This window comes from Chiloscyllium plagiosum, unplaced genomic scaffold (genome assembly GCF_037043375.1).
Source record: "Chiloscyllium plagiosum isolate Xiang-an unplaced genomic scaffold, Cpla_swu_hap1 HiC_scaffold_1, whole genome shotgun sequence".
Taxonomy (NCBI): Eukaryota; Metazoa; Chordata; class Chondrichthyes; order Orectolobiformes; family Hemiscylliidae; genus Chiloscyllium; species Chiloscyllium plagiosum.
This window is the reverse complement of record NW_028270139.1, coordinates 26,391,931-26,417,964: the sequence shown is the minus strand read 5'-3', so window position 1 is coordinate 26,417,964 and position 26,034 is coordinate 26,391,931. Positions and strand designations below refer to the sequence as shown.

The 26,034-nt window shown below is 41.5% G+C and overlaps 1 protein-coding gene across 27 annotated transcripts in view; it reads right to left on the bottom strand.

Moving 5' to 3' along the window:
• ank2b (ankyrin 2b, neuronal) overlaps positions 1-26,034 on the bottom strand; it is an 877,032-nt gene that overhangs the window by 554,044 nt on the left and 296,954 nt on the right. For 24 of the 27 annotated variants that reach the window (XM_087983074.1, XM_087982715.1, XM_087982867.1 and 21 more), the window contains one exon: positions 6,342-6,434. The exons of the other annotated variants lie outside the window; for them this stretch is intronic. In XM_087983074.1, coding sequence (XP_087839200.1) covers positions 6,342-6,434 — 93 coding nt within the window. The remainder of the gene's footprint in view (positions 1-6,341; positions 6,435-26,034) is intronic. 27 annotated transcript variants of the gene reach the window in all.

The window sequence follows — 26,034 nt, the reverse complement described above, 5'->3', positions numbered from 1 at the left end:
CATGAGGGCAGTGCAGAGTTAGAAGGTTGGAACTGGGATTAAAAGGTGGGGGAAGAGGAAGTGAGGAAACTGGTGAAATCCATATTTATGCCGTAAGGTTGGAGGATCCCGAGCCGGAAGATGAGGTGTTCTTCCTTCCGTTAGGGAGTGGCGATGGAGACAGCCCATGACTTGCATGCCCTTGGCAGAATAAGAGGGGGAGTTGAAGTGTTCAGCCATGGGGCAGTCGGATTGGTTGATGTGGTTGTCCCGGAGATGTTCTCTGAAGTGCTCATGAATAGGCATATTGTCTTACCAATATAGAGAGGACCGCATCGGTAGCAACAGATACAGTAAATGACAGGTGTACAAGTGCAAGTAAAACTTTGAGGAATGCTCCTTTGCGGCCTTGGACAGAAGTGAGGGGGTGGTGTGGGTGCAGGTTTTGCAATTCCTGCAGTGGCAGGGGAAGGTGCCAGGAGGGGAGGGTGGGTTGGTGGAGGGACATGGACCTGACGAGGGAGTCATGGAAGGAACAGTCTTTCCAGAAAGCCAATAGAGGTGGGGAGGGAAATATCTCTCTGGTGGTGGGGTCCGTTTGTAGGTGGCAGAAATGACGGACGATGACACAATGTTCAGAGAAACCTCGATTATCCAAACAAGATGGGCGGGCATTATTTCTTTATGATAATCGATTATTCGATTAATTAATTCAATGCCTCTCCTTTGGGCATTGGAGTTTTCTTAAGTTTCCTTTTTCCTCTCTCTCTGTCTCTGCTCAGAAACAAACCCCAAAACACACTTGTGTGCAAGGGACCTGCAGCATTACTGAAACCCCCCTGCCCCAATCAGTTCAAAGGGATAAGTCTGCTCCCCTTTCAGGAGACTAGGCAGCAGCACGCTGCTCACGAGTCTCCGTTCCCCCATCCGTGCACGCAACCCCATCCAACTCTGTCCCCCCAACTCCGTCCAATGCCGCCCTCCCATCCGTCCCCACCCACCGACCGTTCCTCCACCCCCTGGGGCAGCTGGACTGGACAACAACAGTAAGACTGCTGCTGCCTTGGGGGGGGGGGGGGGTGAGTCTCAAAATAGCACGCGCACACACACTCCCCCTTTTTACTGCAACGTTTTGACAGGTTCCACCTTTGCCCTGTACAGGACAAAGTTGGAAAGATTATCTGGGGAAAGGGGGTTTCAGGTACACCCCTGTGTAGACCTCCAGGGAAGCTGTGGGGAGAGGGAGAGAGAGAGCGCGAGAGAGAGAGCGCGAGAGAGAGAGAGCGAAAGAGAGAGAGAGAGAGCGAAAGAGAGAGAGAGAGAGCGCGAGAGAGAGAGAGAGCGCGAGAGAGAGAGAGAGCGCGAGAGAGAGAGAGAGCGCGAGAGAGAGAGAGAGCGCGAGAGAGAGAGAGCGCGAGAGAGAGAGAGAGCGCGAGAGAGAGAGAGAGAGCGCGAGAGAGAGAGAGAGCGCGAGAGAGAGAGAGAGCGCGAGAGAGAGAGAGAGCGCGAGAGAGAGAGAGAGCGAAAGAGAGAGAGAGAGCGAAAGAGAGAGAGCGAAAGAGAGAGCGAGCGAGAGAGAGTGCGAGAGAGAGAGTGCGAGAGAGAGAGTGCGAGAGAGAGAGTGCGAGAGAGAGAGTGCGAGAGAGTGCGAGAGAGAGCGAGAGAGAGAGAGCGAGAGAGAGAGAGCGAAAGAGAGAGAGAGCGAGAGAGAGAGCGAGAGAGAGAGAGCAAGAGAGAGCGAGCGAGCGAGTGCGAGCGAGCGAGTGCGAGAGAGAGTGCGAGAGAGAGTGCGAGAGAGAGTGCGAGAGAGAGTGCGAGAGAGAGTGCGAGAGAGAGTGCGAGAGAGAGTGCGAGAGAGAGTGCGAGAGAGAGAGAGCGAGAGAGAGAGAGAGTGCGAGAGAGAGAGAGTGCGAGAGAGAGAGAGTGCGAGAGAGAGAGAGTGCGAGAGAGAGAGAGTGCGAGAGAGAGAGAGTGCGAGAGAGAGAGAGTGCGAGAGAGAGAGAGTGCGAGAGAGAGAGCGCGCGAGAGAGAGAGCGAGAGAGAGAGAGAGCGAGAGAGAGAGAGAGCGAGAGAGAGAGAGAGCGAGAGAGAGAGAGCGAGAGAGAGAGAGCGAGAGCGAGTGAGAGAATGGTCAGTCATTTGGAGACTGGACTCCCATTGATGTCCAGGACTGTTCTCAGCAGCACTTCAGTAAGCAGAGTTCATTTTTAATTATTGTAAACAAAAGATACAAACAGTGTTGAAACACCTGATGTAATATTTCTATCGGGACCTTGAGATCATCTTCGGATAATCTGAAATTCCTCTGTATATGGAGGCTGGTGGAGTCGGGGGGGGTTCTGTCCTTGTTGCATTGCAGGGGTGGGTTCGTGGGCAGAGGTGCAGGAAGTGGATGAAATCTGCTCGAGGGCATCATCGACCACGTGGGAGGAGAAATTGCAGTCTTTGAAGAAGACGGCCATCTGCGGTGTTCTGTGGTGGAACTGGTCCTCCTGGGAGCAGATGCAGCAGAGGCAGCAAAGGCAAAGGAATAGGGAATAAGGGATAGCATTTTTATAGCATGCAGTGTGGGAGGTTGACTACCCTCCACACCCGTCCGCTTTCTGTAAAGACCATTCCCTCCATGACTCCCTCGTCAGGTCCATGCCCTGCACCAATTCAGCCTTCCCTCCCAGCACCTTGCTCTGCCACCGCAGGAATTGCAAAATCTGCACCCACACCTCTGCTCTCACCTCCATCCAAGGCTGCAAAGGAGCCTTCCACATCCAATGTTTTACCTGCACTTCCACACACTATTTACTGTATCTTTTGCTCTCAATGCAGTCTCCTCTACATTGGGGAGACAGGACACCTACTCGCAAAGTGCTTCAGATACCTCCAGGACACCTGCACCAACCAATCCCACCGGTCCGTGGCCGAATACTTTGACTCCCCTTCCCACTCTGCCAAGGACACGCAGGTCCTGGGCCGCCTCCATCAACACTCCCTAACCACTCAACGCCTGGAGGAAGAACGCCTCCTCTTCTGCCTCAGGATCCTCCAACTCCACAGCATAAACGTGGATTTCACCAGTTTTCTCATTTCCCTTCCCTCCACCTTACCTTGTTCAAATCTTCCAACTTGGCACCGCCCTCATGACCTGTCCATCTTCCTTTCCACCTATCCGCTCCACCCTCCTCTCTGACCTATCACCATTGCACCCATCTCCATCTAACTGTCACACTCTCAGCTATATTCCATCCAGCCTCACAACCTGCCCATTTATCTCACCACCCCAGGGCTCACAGCCTCATTCCTGATGAAGGGCTTTGGCACGAAACGTCGATTCTCATGCTCCTCGGATGCTGACTGACCTGCTGTGCTTTTCCAGCATCACATTCTCGACACCCACCCACTCCCCATATCAGCCTTATGCACACCCGAAGCCAACAACACAAACCCATGAACCTTTATCCTTCCACCCTTTATGGCAACTTACCCAGTACCCACCATCAACAGACTTCAAGAGCCAATTTGAAATAAAACAAAACAAAGGGTGAAATGTCTCATAGCACCTTCAACATATTATAAATGACTTCCAATCATGAAATCTCAGGTTAAAGTTACGGCTGTCATCTCTCTGTCACAAAGGAAGATGAAGTTTGTGACTTTTAGCTCTGTTACAGAGTCAATCCCTTGAATATGGTTTGAGCACGTACACACATTTAAAACTGCTTTGAATTTTTATTTCCTGATGATAATTCCTCAATCGTCTAAATTAGTCCCATACATCATTCTTTTAAGCCAAGAAAATTTCAGGGCAAAAGCTCTTAAAGTCTTTCTCGGAAAACTGGCTCTGTGGTCTTCGTTCCCACTAAAACCTTCTATTTCAAGTCCTAAAAAGTCTTTGACCTAAAATTCTAGAGGAGTATTCCTTAAGGAAGTACTCTTCATGTCAATATATTTAAAAAAATTGGAGTATAACAGTGTACACAACAGGGACTGCATCCGCCCATGACAAAGAGGCACCTCCACAAGAATTGGCGAGTAGAGGAAAGCCATCTGGAGTAACTCAAGAATAGCAAAGTATGTTTAATATAAACTCTTAACAGAAAGGTGGATATTACATCTCCCCATTCAAGTGACATGGTTGAAATTTTATTCATGGCATGTAAAAACTGAAATTGAACAAAAATTTACAAATGCAATTTAATCCTAATAATGTTGGTGACAATGAGAAAATAGGAACAGATAGTTGAGAACAAGTTTGATAGGGGTATTCAAAATCATGATGGATGTGGGCTGATTTGAGAAAATGCTTGCCATCTGTGGAAGAATAAATAACAAGAGAGCACAAATTAAAGATGATGCCAATAGAAGCATGGCGATGAGGGAAAGAAACTTTTCATGCAGGAAGTAATAAGGATCTGGAATGCACTCCGAGAGCATGATGGAGGCATGTTCAATAGAGGCAGTTAAGAGAGAATTGGATTACTGAAAGGAAGAATAATAGAGGCAGTTAAGAGAGAATTGGATTACTGAAAGGAAGAATGGGGAGAAGGTGGGATGTAGCACTAGGTGAACTGCTGCTTTGGACAGCCAGCACAGATAAGATTGGCTGTCTGTATAAGTCTAGGTAAATGTTTAATGGAATTGTATTTCTTTAGCAGGCATTTTTATTTTAAAAGGCCAAACTCAATTTGTTGGTTTTGTCAATGTAGTTCTCAATCTCAAAACATGTTTTTATTCAATTATTTAAAACATTGATTCATGGATAGACAAGATCTGGGTAACTTCTGATAAATATTATTTGAATGAAACAATAAACTCAATGAATAAAAGCAAATTACTGCGGATGCTGGAATCTGAAACCAAAAAAAAAGAGAAAAAGAAAATGCTGGAAAATCTCCGCAAGTCTGGCAGCATCTGTAAGGAGAGAAAAGAGCTGACGTTTTGAGTCTAACTGACCCTTTGTCAATGATACTGAATTGTGGGGGATAATTAGCTTTGTCATAATGCTAGGCACTGTTAGCCTCTCTCAGGCAAGTAAGCTGTCTGCTTAATACTACCAACCAGACGTCATTGGCAGATAATAAATTCCACTGAACTCTAAAATGTCATTGGATGTGGCTTTAAAGACACATCCAAATTAACATCATACAATAAGGAAGAAGTCCCACGCTTATCCCAAATCCAGGAAGGAAAACAACAACAAAGGCAGGAGCTGCTTTGTGGATGTCCTCACATTCATTGAATTTAATGGCCGGTTCAGAGTCAGGTGTTTCTTTTCATTTCTTGACCTCAATCAGCAAGATTGGCCAGAGTGAAAAAGGAGGAGAAAAGGAAGCTAGGTTTGAGAAAAAAACATCAGGGTGTACGGAATAAAAACAGAGCAGTAGGGTTGTGGAGGGAGATTGCAATATGGAGGGCAGCGGAGATAGCTGACCACAGAAGGTGGGGATGGACCCAGTGGTTACGTAGAAAGGCATCTGTAGCAACAGCCTGGCACTTTCAAGATAATTCAATGTTGACCTACTAGAATTGAAACTATGCCTATTTCAGGAGGAATCAGTTCCAGTGGCCTATCAAGATTGCATACTGTGGAAATCACCAATTAAGCTGAGAATGCTCAAAGGGACAAACCCGATCATATTGCATTTAACTAGGGAGCTGCTTTCTCCAAGACATAGGAAACCCACACATTCCTGTTGCACCCTATTTTTGGCTTCCCTCCCTATGGGAATAGCTCCAGAACCAAGTTGGGAGCCTTCTGTAATTTGTAGACTCAAGTTCCTGTGCATTGTCTCAAAATACAGTGATACCTGCAAATGGAAAGCCAGACAGCTCATTATTAATTATTGAAGAAGTTTTCTGAAAAGCACATTTTTGGAAATTGGACATGTCCCAATGCATCCATTTCATTTTCTTCAAAAACTAAAGTATCTCAAAAAATCTCTTCAATGAAAGACAATTTCAATTTTGTAATACAATAATATTTATCATCATACCAGGTTTGCAAGTGAACTTCATACAAGTTGTTTATTCACTAGCATCATTATTTTTTCCAAAGATTTACTATGTTTCATCTTTATTGCAACACCAAGTTTTTTATTAGAACAATTTGTTTTGCTGAAATGCAATATTCAGAGACATGATTAATTACATGCAAAGGATAGTTCTGCAGGGATTTCAAGCCACAAAATGCACTCATTTCACCAAAAAAAGGGCAACTTTGTTATTGCTGGGGAAAAGCTGGTTAATAATGCTGATGTGATTTTGACATGGACAGGCAAGCATGACTTCTTGTAATTCAGATCTCAAGATTCCTTTCGAGTTTATGACAGAAGTCCAGCACTACAAGAACGTGCTTATTAAACCTTTACCTCCTGACGACTTGGGACCATCTGATCCTGGAAAGTTACCCTGTGACGTAACAACCTCTCCCGGGGAGGGGGGGTGATTTCACTCCCACCTTGCTGTCATGTGGGAATTAAGAAAAGAAGAGTCATGGTGTAAGAAAGGAAATCATTGGCAATGCAGTGTGGTATTATACTATTAGCAAGCAAATAACAGGAGCTTTTCAATTCCTGTGATTCAAACTGCTGCAAAGTGACAATTTACTAATAAGCAACCTTCTGTAACTGGTAGAGATGAGCGCTTGACCAAACTGAAAACCCAAAGTGGTCAGAATTTAAGATTTGAATTTATTTATAAAGACTTGAGATCTTGTTCATTTTAATTTTTGTAGCTGTAGCTCCAATAATAGCACTGAATGTACTTTAAAGAAAATATTTTTTGAAGATTTGATTCTTGGTTGAATTGTTGAGGAACAGAATATTGCTCTACATTCCTTAAACATGAATTGCTAATCTTTAGTGACCTCATGAGGACTGTCCAATTATTGATGGCCTGATGATTTGAACATTAAGTGTTTTGGGGTTTGTGAGCTGGCTATAAGCTTATGCTAAAAATGTTATATAACAGGAAACTATGTATTTCTATTTTCACAGAACTGTAGGCAGTTTTGGGAACAGGTAACAAAAGCAGGGAGATAAGAAGTTTTCAATATGCGATGGCCATATATACATTTCGGTTCAATTGCAGTGTTGAGTGGAATTGTACTATCAACCATAGGCCTTAGCTCTGCAGAGCTTGCCATGTGTTATGTGAACATTCCTACTGTAACATTTTTGCATGTGATGTGATATGATAAATAAAGTCTCAATAAGGAAACATACTTCTCTTGATAAATCAAGCAACAGAAGATAGCATATGTATTCTGGGCTGTCAGGACTGTTCTTTGCCTTGACTTTTACGAACAGAAACTTTCATTTTCCAAAGCCAAAATTCAAACGCTCATCCCCAATGAATAGTGCAGGAACATTATTGCATTAATGTGGGGGGGTTCCCATCCAATTTCAATACTCAATTTTGGTTTTCAGCATAATTTAAACAATGAGATACCACTTCCACAATAAATCCAAATAAATACACAAATATCCTGCACTTTCACAACATTTTGCAAGCAGCATTAATTTGAAGTATTACTTAAGTATGAATTTCACAAATCTGTTAAGTGAATAACAGATTAAGTGAATCATATATACAAGTAGTAGAAATTAAATAAGAAATAAAATATCAAAAAAGAAATCAAGCATTTAAAGTCATAGGCTCCTTTTAATTAAATAGATTTCTTAAAGTTCCAAGAGCACATGCAGTGCAGCATATGTAAAGCCATTCTGACCCCTCCCTGAGTTTGGAGGGAGGTTAAGCTATTACTTTCAAATGATTAGCTAATATTGCAGAAGCAAAATGAGAAGTGAGGCACAGATGCTGCAAAAGGAAAAAATCAGGAATGAAGTTTCTGAAAGAAAAATGCAACAATCCAGGCTAGGAGGAATCAAAGCATCATTACAAAAGATCAGTGTTATTCACTTGCTGAAGTATTCATCAATATTTTTGACCATTAAACCTTATTGATTTCACGTCACTTGACTACCCGAGGTAGTCTGACCTGGTATTACCAGTGACACGTTTATGAGCCAAATAATATAGAGACGATTGCAGGTTTGTTGCTTTAGAATTTTATAACAGCTTGACCATACTGAGATTGTTTTAAACATAGGAAGAGGAATTAGTCATTCAATCCTTGAGCCAGAACTGCCATTCAATGAAATCTATGGCCAAACTCCAGTTACCTACTTTTGAGCCATATCCCCTAATAAAACTTTGCTTATCCAAAATGTAAATATTAGACGTAAAACTGAACTAGTATCCATTGTAGTTGGTGGAAATTGTTCCAAATATCTACCACTCTTTTGTTAAAAAGAGTATCTCTCCTGATTGGAATAGCCCTGATTGTGGATGTAGGTTTGCTCGCTGAGCTGGAAGGTTCATTTTCAGACGTTTCACCTGAGGCCCACTGAAGATGTTACCAAGTAGGGTAACGAAACATCTGGAAATGAACCTTCCAGCTCAGCGAGCAAACCTACATCCAAAAACTCAACCTGAGCTACAAGTCTTCTCAAAACTCGCTGTGGCCCTAATTCTCAGACTATGGGTCCAAGTTTTAGAATCCTCAACCAGTCAAAGTAATTTAATTTTATGTAGCCTTTCTTTTCCTGCTAATACCTTGAAGACTTTGATCAGATCACCCCTTAATCTTTTATTTTCTGGAGAGAGCAGGCCACATTTGTATCCCAGGAGGCTCAATTCCACAATAAAACACATCAGATGGCCTCCCACATGGTCGATGATGCCCTCCAACACATCTCATCCACTTCCTGCACCTCTGCCCTCAAACCCCACCCCTCCAACTGCAACAAGGACAGAACCCCTGGTCCTCACTTTCCACCCCACCAACCTCTGTATACATTACATCATCCTTCGCTATTTCCGCCACATACAAATGGACCCCATCACCCCTATTTCCCTTCCCACCCCTATCCACTTTCCATAAAGACCATTCCTTCCGCGACTTCTTGGCAGGTCCACGCCCTCCACCAACTCACTTTGCCCTCCCGGCACCTTCCCCTACCACTGCAGGAATTTCAAAACCTGCGCACACACCTCCCCCCTCCCCTCCATCCAAGGCCACAAAGGACCCTTCATCAGATTTTACCTGCACTTCCACATGTTATTTACTGTATCGGTTACCCCCAATGTGGTCTCCTCAACACTGGGGATACAGGACGCCTACTTGCAGAGCGTTTCAGGGGTCATCTCTGGGACACCCGCACCAACCAACCCCACCGCCCCTTGGCCGAACACTTCAACTTCCCCTCCCACTCCACCAAGGACATGCAGGTCCTGGGCCTCCTCCATCACCACTCTCTAAACACCCGACACCTGGAGGAAGAATGCTCATCCTCCACCTTGGGACCCTTCAACCATATGGCATTAATGTGGATTTCACCAGATTCCTCACTTCCCCTCCCCCCACCTTATCCCAATTTCAACCTTCCAACATGGCACCACTCTCATGACCTGTCCTAACTGACCATCTTCCTTCCCACCTATTCGCTCCACCCTCCTCTCCGACCTATCACTATTACACCCACCAGTATCTATCTATCGCACTCTCAGCTACCTTCTCCCGCCCCCCCCCCCCCACCCCCACACCCCTCCCATTTATTATTCTACCCCCCACCTCACAAGCCTCATTCCTGATGATGGGCTTTTGCCTGAAATGTCGATTCTCCTGCCCCTCAGATGATACCTGACCTACTGTGCTTTTTGAGCACCACACTCTCAACTCTAATTTATATACTGTCTCCTCACAACTTATGACCTGAAGTCCAAGCTTCTTGTGTTGTAAACTTATGTTATGCTTCTTCCAAGGCCAATTTATCATTCCTAAAGTGTGGTGCTGCTCACTGTACTCCAAGTGGGGTCTAAACAGGGTTTTGTACAATTACAATAGAACTTCTATATCCTTGTTCTCCAGTCCTCTAATCATAAAACCACCATTCTATTCACTTTCTTGATTATTTTCTGCACTTGTTTCTGGCATCTAAAGACCTATGCACCTGAACCCCCAAGTCTCTTTGAGCATCTGCTGTATTTAACTTCATGTCAGCTAGAAAGTACCCTGATCTATCCCTTTTTCATCCAAAAGAGATGGATAATTTCCCACGTACTTGAACTGAACTCTACCTGCCACTGTTTTGCCCATTCACTTAGTCTATCATTATCCCTTTGTAATTTTATGTGGTCATGCACACTGCAGACATGCTACCCATGTGTCATCGGCAAATTTAGGTACATGACTTTCTATACCGTTATATCTAAATCGTTAATAAATCATGCAAATAATTAAAGCCCTATCACAGATCCTTATGTAACAGCACTGGCCACATCCTGCTAATTTGACTACCTATCTATAATGTTGAAACTTTTTTGCTGGAACAGCACAGCAGGTCAGGCAGCATCCAGGGAACAGGAGATTCGACGTTTCGGGCACAGGCCCTTCTTCAGGATACCTATCTATAATCCCTACTTTCTATCACCTGCCACTGCACAAATTTCCCAGCTATGGCAGTAATTTGTCCTCAATTCATGGGCTTCTTCCTTAATCAACACTTTCTTGTGTGGAACTTCATCAAATCCCTTCTGGAAGTCATATAAACAACATCCATGACATTGCCCTGTCCGGTACTTTAATCTACGTTAGTGATGTTTATTTGGCATGATCTACCAATCATGAATCCATGTTGGCTCTCTCTGATCAACTGAAAATTTTCAAGGTGATTAGTTTCCACATCGTTGATTGTACATGCCAAGAATTTCCCCACCGCAGCTGTTAGACTAACTGATCTGGAATGCTGGGTTTTCCTCTTACACACCTCTTTTTAAAATTGATTTATGTAAGTTTCCAATCCAAAGGGATGACTCATGTATTTAGGAGAACTCAAAAGATTATAGTTAGCCTTCACTTTATGTAACTATAAAAGTTCTTATTGATTTTGATGCCCCTGGCAAATTTCCTTTTACAATTCCTTTTAGCAGCTCTTATAAACGGCTTTGTGGCTCTTTGCTGGTCTCTGTATCTATCACATTTAGCAGATCTGTGCTATTTATTACATTTTTTGTTATCCTATCCCTCACCTTTACAGTTGCTCATGGCTAATCCCCCGCCAAATGAAATAGAGCTTTTCCCTATTGGTGGTATAAACCAGTTTTGTATGGTGTTAAATATTTCTTTAAACATCCTCCATTGTTCTTCACTTGTTTACCTTTCAGCAGACTTTTCTCATTTATTGTAGGCAGTTTCTATTTTATCACATTAAAGTCTGTCTTATCTAAATCTAAAATTCTAGTAACTGATTCAGGTTTTTTGCTTTCACACACCATATTGAACTCGATCATGTTATGATCACTATTTGATAAATATTCAAACACAATTAAAGTACTGATTAAATCTAGCTCATTACTCATCACTAAATACAATATTGCTTGTCCCCTTGTTGCACCCAGGGCATATTGCTTTACAAAAACTATCCCAGATACATCAAGAAACTCACTACCTTTCAGACACGATTGTCTGCCTCTGCCAATATTAAAGTTTAAAATCTCCCAGTAATAATAATCTGTTAAACATTTGCCTGATTTCTGCATTTAAACAATCTAGCACTTCTAAACTGCCACAAGGGAGTCTACACACAATGGCTATTAAAGTTTTGGATCCTTTACCATTCCTCAATTCCATCCATACAATATCCATTCAATGCATTCCTTCATACTTCAAATGGTGTGGGAGGATATAATTTTTTTTTCTTATCAGTAATGCTACTTCACATCCTCTGCCATTTTCCCTGACCATCCTGTAAATCTTATAACCTCATTTATATGTAGCTCTCAGTCCTGACCATTCTGCAGCCACATCTCAGTAGTGGGGCTAATATCTCAATCCCAAATTTGAAACTGTTGCCTCAGCTCATTTAATTTATTCCTTACATTCCATGCATTTATCTACTAAACTCTTCTTTAGGCTTAGATTGTAAACTATCCCTCAGCGCTGATACTTTATTCACCTGTTTATTATTTCTCTCTTGTAGTTTAAATTAATACACTTAAAGTTTTAACATTATCTGCCATATCTGAAGTAGGATTCCTGACTGTTTTTTACTCTGTTCTCTTACTTGATTTTGAAATTCAAATCGACTTCCTATGAGCCCTCTCCCACAACTTACAAATTAAAAGTCATTGTCACCATCCCATTTAGCCTTTCTGCTGAGACACCGAAGATTCTGTTTTCTGCTCTATCTTTTCCCTTTGTTTTTTTTAACCTTTGTCTCAGCTGAACGTGGCTCTTTTAAAGATGGCTAAGTTCCATATCTAAGGTGTGCATGTCAGATGGTCATTTGAGTCCAAAGACTGCAATCTGTTCTCATCCAATATTGCGAACAGAACTCATGCTGAATAATCAGGACTGAAGACCTTTTTTTAAAAATTCTTCCCCAAAAGATCATTCTGCAAGCATTTGCAGTGGCTTCACAATTATCCAACACAAGAACAACTGGTGGTACAGTGGCTAGCGCCAGGGACCCACATTCTCCAATGTCTGCATGGGTTTCCTCCAGGTGCTCCGGCTTCCTCCCACAATCCAAAGATGCGCAGGTGAGACAAATTGGCCATGTTAAATTGCCCATAGAGTTCAGGGATGTGTAGGGGATTGGGTGTAGGTGGGATACTCATTGGAGGGTCAACGTGGACTTGTTAAGACAAATGGCCTGGTTCCATAGTGTAGGGATTCCATGAAGCTCATGAACTCCCCTCAGTGATAGAGCCAAACATTTTCAGATGTATATGATTTCACTGTCAAGACACTAAAATTTCCTTTTATCATTTTAATGCTTATTTCAGATGTGGTCTGGAGAGCTTTGGTTGTTGTTATAACATAAATATAACATCAGCAGGACAACAAAATAGAATGGTGGTCAAAAGTACCCTCAAACAGGAGATCTGGATAAATGCTGGGTCTGATGTATTAATCATCCTGAGCTGGTGCCATTATTCCATGGTCTGTCGCATTTTGGGTGTCTCAACATAGAGATTACTACAATGAGTGTATCTGATTTTCCTAGACTGGAAATGAATTTCATTCCAAATATTTGGAGCAAAAGAAAAAGGAAAATAAGTAAAATTGCAATCTCTCATTAATTGCTGTGTTTCGTTTAAAATTCAGATAGGAAATATAGAAAAAAACCCCAACTATTTAAGCTCATATTCATTCTACTCCACTGATTGATGGAGCCTCATTATTTTAATTGCATCTGTCCTTGTATCTCAGTGTAGACGAGAATAAATGATAAATGTTCTCTTCAAATCGGATCCAATCTAAATAATTACAATGACATAGTCAATCACCGTTGGTCAGTTAACTTGTTCTGAAATAAAAACATTTGAAAGCAAGATTGCATTCCAGACAACTGAAAGTCATCTCCCCTCCAAAAAGAATGTAACCTTTCTAATTTGGTTCTGATCTAACAACTATAGATTCCAACTGTCTATATGTCTGAAGCAAACTGATCAACATTTATATAACAGGTGAACAATCCAATACTGGCAGCTTTTAGCCATTCTAAAACTCAGATTGCACCGTGGTTTTCACTTCAAGCTTTTTTTCCAAACTTTTATCCATACTAAATAACTGCAATCTTTTACATTAAATCAGCATTTTAAAAATCTTAACTGTGGGCTCATTAGAACCACTGTATTAACCTTTCCATTATTTTAATTGTCATTAGACGATTGTCAAGGAGGAAACTGGAATTTCAAATAGAAATTTGTGGAAATGCACAAGAGATAATTTTTTTTAAATATCCAAACACAACATGTTTGACCACATATGGAGAATTCCAACTTCAAATAATAATAAATGAGCTTTAAGCTGTCATACAATACCTATAAATCTTGCTGATATACATCATTCATTATCGCTCAGTTGAACAAAACCAAAAAAAGCTGTTAAATGAACTGTGAAATGTTCATTCTGTAGTAATTTGGCAAGAGTCTGTATTGATGACAAAATATTCACAGTAATAAATGCTATTTGCACTTGCCACTGGAACAAATTATCTTCCAATATTTTTAAAATTGCTTATTACATTTAATTTTACTCCATGATTACAAAATTATGAAAAGAACATTTACTTTTTATGTGAGGGATTCACTGTGAAGTAAAAATCCAGATGGATCCAACTGGTTATCCACTGACTTTGCCTTTCAGCTGTGCACAAGTCTCTCCCACTGAATTCCTAACTTGCAGTTCCATGGCTTAAATCTCTGTGCAGAAGTGTTTGCACCCATGCCCCTGTCACAACACTTTCCTGTCTTTGTATTCACTCATGGGATGCCAGCAAGCTAATATGGCCACCATTTGTTATCAAGGGCAGTTAGGGGAGACAAAGTGATGCTGACATAGTTAAAAATCACAACACCAGGATATAATCCAACAGGTTTATTTAGAAGCACTAGCTTCCTGAGCACTGCTCCTTCATCAGGTAGTTGTGGAGTATACTCTATAACCACCTGAAGGAACAGCGCTCCCAAAGCTCATGTTGGACCATAACCTGGTGTCATGTGATTTTTAAACTTTGTCCATCCCAGTCCAACACCGGCACCTCCAAATCATGGTGGTGACCTGACCTTTTGAATTACTGTTGATAATTTGTAGGATGTGTTTAAGGTTTGAAGCTTTAGGATATTAACCCAGCCAGAGAGAAAGGGACACAGCCTTAAGTCATGATGACGTGGGGCTGGGAGGAGAATTTGCAGTCAGTGGAGTTCCTATACATTTGCTACCCATAGTCCTTCTAGGTGGTGGAGGTTGCACATTTGTAAGATGGTGTTGAAGGAAGCTTGGCAAGTTCCTGCAGTGTATAGTGTAGATAATAAACGTTACAGCTACTGGTGAAATGAGGGAATGTTTACGGTGGTAGAAGTCATACCAATCAAGTGGGTAATCTTATCCCGTCTGTTAAGGAATAGGAAATATACCCATTTAGAAGAAAATGGGCTTATCAGTGATAGACAGCATGGTTTTGTGCAGGAAAGGTCTTGTCTTACAAACCTAGTAGAATGCTTTGAAGAGGTGACAAAGTTGATTGATGAGGGAAGGGATGTAGATGGACTTTAGTAAAGTGTTTGATAAGGTTCCCCATGGGAGGCTGATGAAGAAGGTGAAGTCAAATGGGGTCCAGGGTATGCAAGCTCGATAGATAGAGAACTGGTTGGGCAACAGGAGACAGTAGTAGTGGAAGGGAGCTTCTCAAAATGGAAACCTATGACCAGTGGAGTTCCACAGGGATCCATGCTGGGACCACTGTTGTTTGTGATATACATAAATGATTTGCAGGAAAGTGTAGATTGCCTCATTAGCAAGTTTGCAGATGACACTAAGATTGGTGGAGTAGCTGATAGTGAAGTGAACTGTCAGGGAATACAGCAGAATAGAGATAAATTGGAGAGTTGGACAGAGAAATGGTAGATGGAGTTCAATCCGGACAAATGAGAGGGGATGTATTTTGAAAGATGCAATTCCAGAGTTAACTATACAGTAAATGGAAAAGTCCTGGGAAAATTGATGTACAGAGAAATCTGGGTGTTCACGTCCATTGTTCCCTAAAGGAGGCAACGCAGTCAGCAGAGTGGTCAAAAAGGCATACGGCATGCTTTCCTTCATCAGACAGGGTATTGAGTACAAGAGTTGGCAGGTCACATTACAGTTATACAAGACTTTGGTTCGGCCACATTTGAAATACTGCATACAGTTCTGGTCGTCACATTACCAAAAGGATGTGGATGCTTTGGAGAGGGTGCAGAGGAGGTTCACCAGTATGTTGCCTAGTAAGGAGGGTGCTAGCTATGAGGAGAGGTTGAATAGGTTATTGTTATTTTCATTGGAGAGGAGGAGGTTGAGGGGGGACCTGATTGAGGTCTACAAAATCATGAGAGGTGTAGACAAGGTGGAAAGCAAGAAACTTTTTCCCCAGAGTGAAGGACTCAATTACTAGGGGTCACGAGTTCAAAGTGAGAAGTGAAAAGTTTAGGAGAGGAGAGATATATACATGGAAGGTTCTTCACGCTGAGGGTGATGGGTGCCTGGAATGCATTGCCAGCAGAGGTGGTAGGGGCAGGAATGATAGCATCATTTAATATGTATCTAGACAGAAACATGAATGGACAGAGAGCAAAGGGATGCAGATCCTTAGAAAGTAGGCTGTAGATTTAGATAGAGGATATGGATTGGCACTGGCTTGGAGGGCTGAAGGGTCTGTTCCTGTGCTGCAATATTCTTTGCTCTGAAGTTTTGTTGAAGCTGGACTCATCCTGGCAAGTGGGAAATGTTCAATGCATTCCGTACCGGGACCTTTTAGATGGATAAGCTTTGGGAGGTCAGGAGATGAACTCTCAGAATCCCTGATCTCTGATCCATTCTATAGCTGCATTATTTAGAAGGTTGGTTCAGTTAGGTTTCGAATCAATGGTAATCCACAGGATGCTGACAGTGGATGATTTAGCAAGATGCTAATGCCGCTGAACATCAAGGGAAATGATTAAATTCTCATTTGTTTGACAGCCTTTATCTAACACTTGCGTGATGAATGTTAATTGGCATTTTGTCAATTCAAGTCTGAATTCTGTCCAGATCTTACAGCAGGCATTTCATCAGGTGGTGCATCATGAGTGGCCCTGAACACTGTGCAATCATTAGTGGACATCCCAACTTTTGACTTTATGACAGTACAAAAGTCATTGATGGAGATAGTTGGACGTAAAGCAGGACCCGAAAAAGTTCCTACTGTGATGTCCTGGAATGGAGACGGTTGACCTCCAACAGCCACAACAATCAGAATACAATCAGCAAAGAATTCTCTTCAATTTTGCTGGAATTTGTTTATTACCTATTCAGTGAAATTAGAAATTAGAAATTAAATCATAACTGGTTTTCTATCTCAACTGTATTTTTCTGCCCATCCACTCCTCATGACCTTTAATTCCCTTCAGCGTTAATATATCCAATGATTCACAGCTATTTGAGTGAAGAAATTTCCCTTCATTTTATTTGGAGCATCAAGGGAACTGCTGGAAGATTTAAAGCCAAAAAGGTCCTGATGGAACCCAAACCAACAATCAACGAACAGGGTATTGCTGTATAAAGTGATTTTTGATGGCACCATCAATGACACCTTACATTACTTTCCAGATGATTGAGTAGACTGATTGAGCAGTAACTGGTTGGATTGGATTTATCCCTTTGCAGGCAGAATATATCTGGTCAATTTTCCACATTATTGAGAAGTCTCAATCTTGAATGTTAACTAGAACAGATTTGTTAGGATTGTAACGATAGTTATTTTCAATAATTAACCAGTTTACAGATCAGATTAAACAATTATATTTGGTTTAATTGTGGTTGGTTTTAAAACAGAAGAAAGCCACATGGCACAGGTCAAAAGGAAGATAATTTATGGTTTGTTGTTGCTCAATGTAAATTTAGGCTAAGGTAAAAAGGGTTTTTACTCAGGACAGGGTTCTGTTTTAATATGGTTAAGAGTTGGTACCAATCTCACATTTTCCCACATGATATTCCACTGGCCAAGTTTTTGCCCACTTACTGAACTTGTCTATATTCCTCTTCAGACTCTTCATATGTTCCTCACCAATTGCATTCCCAGCTGTTTTTCAGTCATTTGCAAATGTGGCTACATTTCAATTTCACTTTTCTCATCCAAGTAATTAATCGATACTGTAAATGACTGCAGCTCTAGCACTGATCCCTGTGGCACTCCATTCGGTAAAAAATGCCACCATGGAATGCCCCCTTATCCTAACTCTGTCTTCTATTAGTTAGTCAATTCCCTTGTTAATGAAGGAAGATGCGAACATAAAGACGTGTTTGCCTTTCGGTGTTGTGTACCCTAAGTTGTCCAATGCAAGTAATAATCCAACAACATATGTTATTTAAAGAAAGTAGAATCTACAAAGCAGGTAGCCGTATTTCACATTGGCTGGGAATTTCCATTTTTAGTTTTAAATGTTGATGGAGAGAGGGCTCCTGCCCGCCCCCCAAAAAGAGACTATCTGGCAAATTATGTGCCAACCAGAAGGCTTTTCTCACATCACCTGATGGACTGAGATGCCCTACTTCACAGTACCTAAAGCTACCAGCCAATTGGAGAACAGCAGCTACTGGCAGCTGCAAAGCCTTGGAGGCTCAGGCAGTAGAATAGCCATAAAGACCAGGACCAGCCAGAAGGTAAATTATATTCTTGGCAGTGAATCATAGGGTGGGTGTCACAAAGTGGGGAGCTCAAGGGATCAGAGACAAGGGCAGGATAATGGCTTTTGTTGGCTGCCCTCTGTTCCTCCATTCATATTCACAGATTTGGACAAATAAAAGTTTCCCCTTCCCCGGCCAAATTTGGCTGACTGGCAGGTAGGCAACCCCCGCCCCACCTCCCCTGTTCCCAGCCTTAAGGAGACAGCATTTTTCTTGCCTGCTGGGATGCTGGGTAATCAAGTCAATGGCAGTTGTGGCCCTTAACTAGTTAAGGACCTTAATGAGTGGCAGGTTAGGAAGTTTGACCACTTCCACTAGAACTTAATGTCTAATGTCGTCTGAACGGGATGAGCATCTCTCTCTGGGGGCCAATTTGCCCGGCCATCATCCTAGCCATCCCTGCCACTTTTTGGTAAAGAAAATCCAATGAACTGAATAAAATCACAAGAATTATACTCATTGTTACTTTTGTAATTTCAGTGTTCTAGAATGTATTAGTGTTTAATTATCTTGCATATTCAGGAAAACCTGCTGTGCATAGTTTTGTTAACCTATACAATACTATCTATTGTGTAAACTAGCAGAAGACTGACATGTGTGATGCTGGGGACCTCACTAAGAGAATGAGCTACATCAACCATTTGGCATCTCATGCTGAATGAGGTTGCAAATGCATCAGCCTGGCCTTTCAGACTGACATGCTGGGCTTCTACACTAATGAGGTGGTGTCTATTTACGCGGGTTCCTCTTCTGTTTAGTTGTTCAATTGACCACAACCATCCACAATTGGATGTGGCAGGATAGAAGAGCTTTGATTTGAACCATTGGCTGTGGGATCACTTTGCTCAATATATTCCATACTGCTTCCACTATTTGGTATGAAAATCCTACGTTTGAGCTTCATCAGGTTTTATGGATAAAAGGGAGAGATTAAATTGATTTATTTACTGCTCTCTTCTGTCCAGAGTTCTATTTATTACCTATTCTTACTTTCTTTTCCCTTTTAAAAATAGCATTTGGGGGAACATACCTCAAGCTATTTGTGAAAAAAGTTAAAAACGACCTGCAAATTCTTTTGCGTTTAAACAAACTAAGATTTTTATTAATACATTCAAAACTCAGGGGAATGGCTCACAACACACATATCCAAGAAAAAACGAAAGGAAAAAGAAAAAAAGTACATAATATGTAATCAAAGATATTAACATTAGTTCATGTGAATTAGATAAACCCAGTTAATTCATGGTCCAGTGCAGATCCTAGTTGGCATTGCACAGAAGTGCTTTTCACAGGAACTCAGATGCAATCAAATTACTGGTGAACGTGCAGCTGTTGTAAACTCTAAAGTGTCAGTTCACTTCACATGAGAAGTACAGGACTCTTTCCCGAAATCAGATTTCTAATAAAGAGAGATGGGATCTTTAGCGAAGCCTGGAGCTGCTTGTGACATGTTATATTCTGGATCAGTGGTGCTGGAAGAGCACAGCAATTCAGGCAGCATCCGAGGACAGGCAAAATCGACATTTCGGGCAAAAGCCCTTCATCAGGAATAAAGGCAGAGAGCCTGAAGCGTGGAGAGATAAGCTAGAGGAGGGTGGGGGTGGGGAGAGAGTGGCATAGAGTACAATAGGTCAGTGGGGAAGGAGATGAAGGTGATAGGTCAGGGAGGAGAGGGTGGAGTGGATAGGTGGAAAAGGAGCTGGGCAGGTCGGACAAGTCCGGACAGGTCAGGGGATCGAGTTTCTGGAGGTTAGAAGCTACATGTTATATTCTAGTGTTAAAAAGATACTGACTAAGAAAAGTCAAAGTTATATAATTAAAAACTGTTCAATGCCCAGTTTCAGATTGAGCCATTTCAGTTAATGAGTTGGTTTGATTATCATCAAAATCCACTGTGTTTTGTAGCAGATAACTGGAATTTATTAAGACCATCTTCAACATAATGTGTTTCAATGATTTCATATGTTCTGAACTAACTGGTGTAGACATCTTTCCTATAGTTTCTTCATAACATCTATACAAGGGAAGGAATGTGACATGTCGATCTTCTACTTTTTTGTTCTTGCACCACCAGCCATACCTCGTAGATATGTACTTCAGTCTCGGTAGTTCAATTAGTAGTGATGCTACCAACCACTCTTGGTTTTGGCAGTGACATCCCCAAATGAAAGTACATTCTGTACCTTTGAAATGCTGACCTAGTGGAAATTTGTCTCTCAGAAGCATTAATCCAGTGGTATAGGTGAAGGGGCAGGTAGTACTAAGGAGACAGTGAGGCTGCAGAAAGATTTAGAAGGTTAGAAGAGAGGCAAAGTAGCAGCAGTTGAAATACAAATTTGGGAAAGTGTAAGGTCATGCATGTTGGGCACAGAGAAGAGAGGCATGGACTATTTTCCAGATGGGAAGAAAATTCAGAAATCTGAAGTACAAAGGGACTTGGGAGTCCTAGTCCAGGTTTCTCTTAAAGTAAACTTGCAAGTTGGGTCAATAGTCAGGAAGGCAAATACAATGTTCTTGTTCATCTCGAGAGGGCAAGAATATATAAGCAGGGATGTACTTCTGAGGCTTGAGAAGGCTCTGATCAGACCACATGGAGTATTGTGAACAATTTTGGGCCACGTCCCTCAGGAAAGATATGTTGGCCCTGGAGTGGGTCCAGAGGTGGCTCACAAGAATTATCCCAGGAAAGACTTAACATATGAGGAATGTTTGAGGACTCTGGGACTATACACAATGGAATTTAGCAGGATGAGGAAGGATCTGAATGAAACTTTCAGAATATTGAATGACTGGACAGAGTGGATGTAAGGAAGGTGTTTCCATTGGTAGGAGAGACTAGGACCAGAGGGCACAGCCTTAGAGTGAAGGGAAGACTTTTTAGACCAGAGATAAGGAGAAACTTCTTTAGCCAGAGAGTGGTGAATCTGTGGAATTCATTGCCACAGAAAGCTGTGGAGATCATTGAGTATATTTAAAACAGAGTTAGATAAGTTCTTGATTACGAAGGGCAAAGGTTACGGGGAGAAAGCAGGAAAATTGGACTCGAAAACCTATCAGCCATGATTGAATGGCAGTGCAGACTCAATGGACCGAATGGCCTAATTTCAGCTCCTGTGTCTTACGGTCTTATAATATGCTGTCTGGACGTGGAAGTTCCATGACTTGGCCTTAAGTAACCCAAAAATCACATTATGAATCTGACAATGTTAGGATATTCACAACTGTAGCATTTTTAAAAATCTATATTTGATCCTTTTGGATAAAGTACACAATATAGAACATAGAAGAATACAGCGCAGTACAGGCCCTTCGGCCCTCGATGTTGCGCCGATCCAAGCCCACCTAACCTACACTAGCCCACTATCCTCCATATGCCTATCCAATGCCCGCTTAAATGCCCATAATGAGGGAGAGTCCACCACTGCTACTGGCAGGGCATTCCATGAACTCACGACTCGCTGAGTAAAGAACCTACCCCTAACATCTGTCCTATACCTACCCCCCCCTTAATTTAAAGCTATACCCCCTTATAATAGCTGACTCCACACGTGGAAAAAGATTCTCACTGTCGACCCTATCTAAACCCCTAATCATCTTGTACACCTCTATCAAGTCACCCCTAACCCTTCTTTACTCCAATGAAAACAACCCCAAGTGCCTCAGCCTTTCCTCATACGATCTTTCTACCATACCAGGCAACATCCTGGTAAACCTCCTCTGCACCCGTTCCAGTGCCTCCACATCCTTCCATAGTATGGCGACCAAAACTGCACACAATACTCCAGATGCGGCTGCACCACAGTCTTATACAACTGCAACATGACCTCAGTACTCCGGAACTCAATTCCTCTACCAATAAAAGCCAGTACGCCATATGCCTTCTTCACCGCACTATTTACCTGGGTGGCAACTTTCAAAGATCTGTGTACATGGACACCAAGATCTCTCTGCTCATCCACACTACCAAGTATCCGACCATTAGCCCAGTACCCCATCTTTTTATTACTCTTACCAAAGTGAATCACCTCACACTTAGCTACATTGAACTCCATTTGCCACCTTTCTGCCCAGTTCTGCAGCTTATCTATATCCCGCTGTAACCTGCCACATCCTTCCTCACTGTCTACAACTCCTCCGACTTTCGTCTCATCCGCAAACCTGCTCACCCAACCTTCTAACCCCTCCTCCAGGTCATTTATAAAAATGACAAACAGCAATGGTCCCAAAACAGATCCTTGCGGAACACCGCTAGTGACGGCACTCCAAGATGAAACTTTGCCATCAACTACTACCCTCTGTCTTCTTCCAGCCAGCCAACTCCTAATCCAAACCTCCAACTCACCCTCAATGCCATACCTCTGTATTTTTTGCAGTAGCCTACCATGGGGAACCTTATCAAACGCCTTACTAAAATCCATATACACCACATCTACTGCTTTACCCTCGTCCACGTCCTTAGTCACCTTCTCAAAGAATTCAATAAGGTTTGTGAGGCACGACCTGCCCTTCACAAAACCATGCTGACTATCCTTGATCACATTATTCCTATCCAGATGTTCATAAATCCTATCCCTTACAATTCGCTCTAAGATTTTGCCCACAACAGAAGTGAGACTCACCGGCCTATAGTTACTAGGGTTATCCCTACTCCCCTTCTTGAACAAGGGAACCACATTTGCTATCCTCCAGTCTTCTGGCACTATTCCTGTAGACAACGAGGACATAAAAATCAAGGCCAATGGCTCTGCAATCTCCTCCCTTGCTTCCCAGAGAATCCTAGGATAAATGCCATCAGGCCCAGGGGACTTATCTATTTTCACCCTTTCCAGAATTTCCAACACCTCTTCTCTACATACCTCAAAGCCATCCATTCTACTTAATTGTGACTCAGTACTCACATTGACAACAATGTCCTGTTCCTGATTGAATACTGACGAAAAGTATTCATTCAGTGTCTCCCCAATCTCTTCAGCCTCCACACGCAACTTCCCACTACTATCCTTGACTGGACCTATTCCTACCCTAGTCATTCTTTTATTCCTGACATACCTATAGAAAGCCTTAGGGTTTTCCCTAATCCTACCAACTAAGGACCTTTCATGCCCCCTCCTTGCTGCTCTTAGCTCTATCTGTAATAAATTTGACTAATTGCACTTCACATGCTATGAAATACAGTAGTTTATATTGCATTACTTCAGAAATCAATAAATTGAAAGAGAAGTAGGTACTCAATGCTTAGTTTTTCACTCAATAATTAGTGAGAAATGATACTAAACTGTCTTAGATATATATTTGTTCCAGCTCTTTTCAGTTTAAAAGGGACTGTTAGAAAACAAAACAAATGTATCTTTATTATAGGGTCCTTCATATTGCATAGGCTTTCTTCAAGTCTCTCACAATATATACTATAAATATGACTTGTTAAATCAATATGTAGAAAGATGGAATTTTCTTGGATTTTCACAGAAGGCAATCAAGTGTACTTGGATGACAACCCAAGAAAATCTCCCAGGAAAACATTTCCTGAACAAGAAAATTTTAATCCATAACATGTGTGAACTATTAGTAACACCAGCGTTTCCAAAAGAGTACGAACAGGAAAGGATGCTCTATTCATCATTGGTTTTCTTCAGGCAGTAGAGGTCTTTCAGTCCAGTCGGTTATGTCCAGGTCTCTGATTTACAGGCTTTGAGTCAGAGTCTCAATCTATGGTTGGATGTTTGTGAAAGTTATGTTCATAACAGGACCAAAACAGGAAATTGACTATCAACTTGTAAATTCTTACAACTATAAAAAGATAGGAGTGTCTCCTGGTCAATCATGGTTGATGCAGAGCCACTTACCTCAAGCTATAGTCTTTGGTAACAGACCAGGCCTGTTCGAAGAAGAAAATTAGCCACAAAGACAGACATAAGCATGTGTCTTGTTGGCCTTGTGCCATTAGACACAGAACAAAGTGTTTCTTCAGGCGCCATTCATTCCTTTTTCCTCTCCCACATATTCTGCCTGAAGAGAACACAATGTTTGAAATGTCATTTTATTTAACACATGTTCTAGGATTATTGAAAGTACTGTGCTACCACAGAGACTCCTTGTTTACATATGAGGGATCTCGGAAATGAAATCGTTTGAGTAAGAGTTTGGAAAGAATGTTTTTATTGTTGGGACAATGCAGAGGAATACTAAATGCTAGTTTTTCAAACACCTAATTTAAAATAACATTGCATTCATTTTCAAGGAATGGTCTCCTAAATAATTATAAAACATAAATCATTATCACAGTTCAAATTATCTACCCAAGTACCTCATTATGGGCATGACACAGGGAGCAGATGATATTAGACATACATATACGACATTTATGTATTCTAAAATGTTGATCCTTGTTTCTGAAGTAGCAGCATACCACAGATCAGAAATACACAATTCCCAGTTAGAAAAATACAAGCAAACATTCAATCCTTTACTATCCACAGCTATACTCCAGTCAAGCCAGTGAAAGACTATCACAGGCAACTGGCAGTCACTGTGTATTTAGTTCTTCCATTTCCCTGTTCAACTACTGTCTTCGAAAATTCCAATAGCACACAGAACAAGTCAAATTTATTACATCAATACAATCTGGACAGATTTCCATAGCAACCAGTTGTGACTCATTAGTTACAAATTCCAGATATCTTTAACATGACCTTTCAAAAGGAAGATGACTGTCAATAATGTAGACAAAATACAATTAGGTCTTTGCAATAAATTCATATTGATGTAACGCTCCTGAGATATTATCTGTACTGTTTATGATTGCTGGCTGTAACAAAAAATGTTTACAAATGTGCTGGGGGAGACAAATAATAAATGTAATTCCTCTAGTTAAATGTCCACAAGCTACTCAATTTGATGTTTTTATTGTTGGGCATGATAGAAAACCATAGTTTGAGACAGAACTTCTATCTTTTTAGGAACACTTCAGTGATTGAATCTACTCTAAACTGGTCATTGGAAAAGTGATGGGGTTGTATTACACCGACTGTCCTACACACACACACAGAGTTTATAATGGCCTGTAATTCATTCCAGTTAGGTTTCAGAATTGACACCCCTGTAACATTTCTGATATTCTACTACCCGAACAAGAAAATGATAGGATCATTCTATTAATTACTATCCAGGGTCCCAAGTGAATCAGAAGATACAGACTTAATCACAAAGTACATTACCCAGTTTTTTTAAGTCAGGATCCCTGGTTTGAACCAGCTCAGGGTTTGGGGAAAATGGGCAGAATTCTAAAATACCACAATTACATGATTGGTCAGTAAGTCCAAGAGGTTTAAAATTTTTATTTTGGGACAAAAAAAGCTTCTTGATTGCATTAATCCCAAACGAATAAATTATCAATGCAAGGGGCATCACTCCGAAATCTTGTGATTTCAAATAACCTCATTAGACTGTAACCTGGTATCGTGTAATTTTTGACTTTGTTCACCCCAGTCCAATACTGGCATCTCAACATCAATGCAGTGGTCAGTTTGGTAAATTGTGTGTGTAGAAAAGGCCTGAGTGGGGATAAGAAATGATAAAAGGCAAAAAGACTTGAGAGCTGTAAAGCTGTCTTAACATTAACTACACAATAGGAGTAGAAAGGAAGTAAGGGGAGCTTGTCAGAAGGGGACTGTATTAATCAGGGAATACTTTAATCTACATACCAACCAGAAAATCACCTCAGCAAATATAGCTTAGATGAGGATTTCATAATGTTTTCAGATAGTTTCTGAGAACAATATCTTCTGGAAACA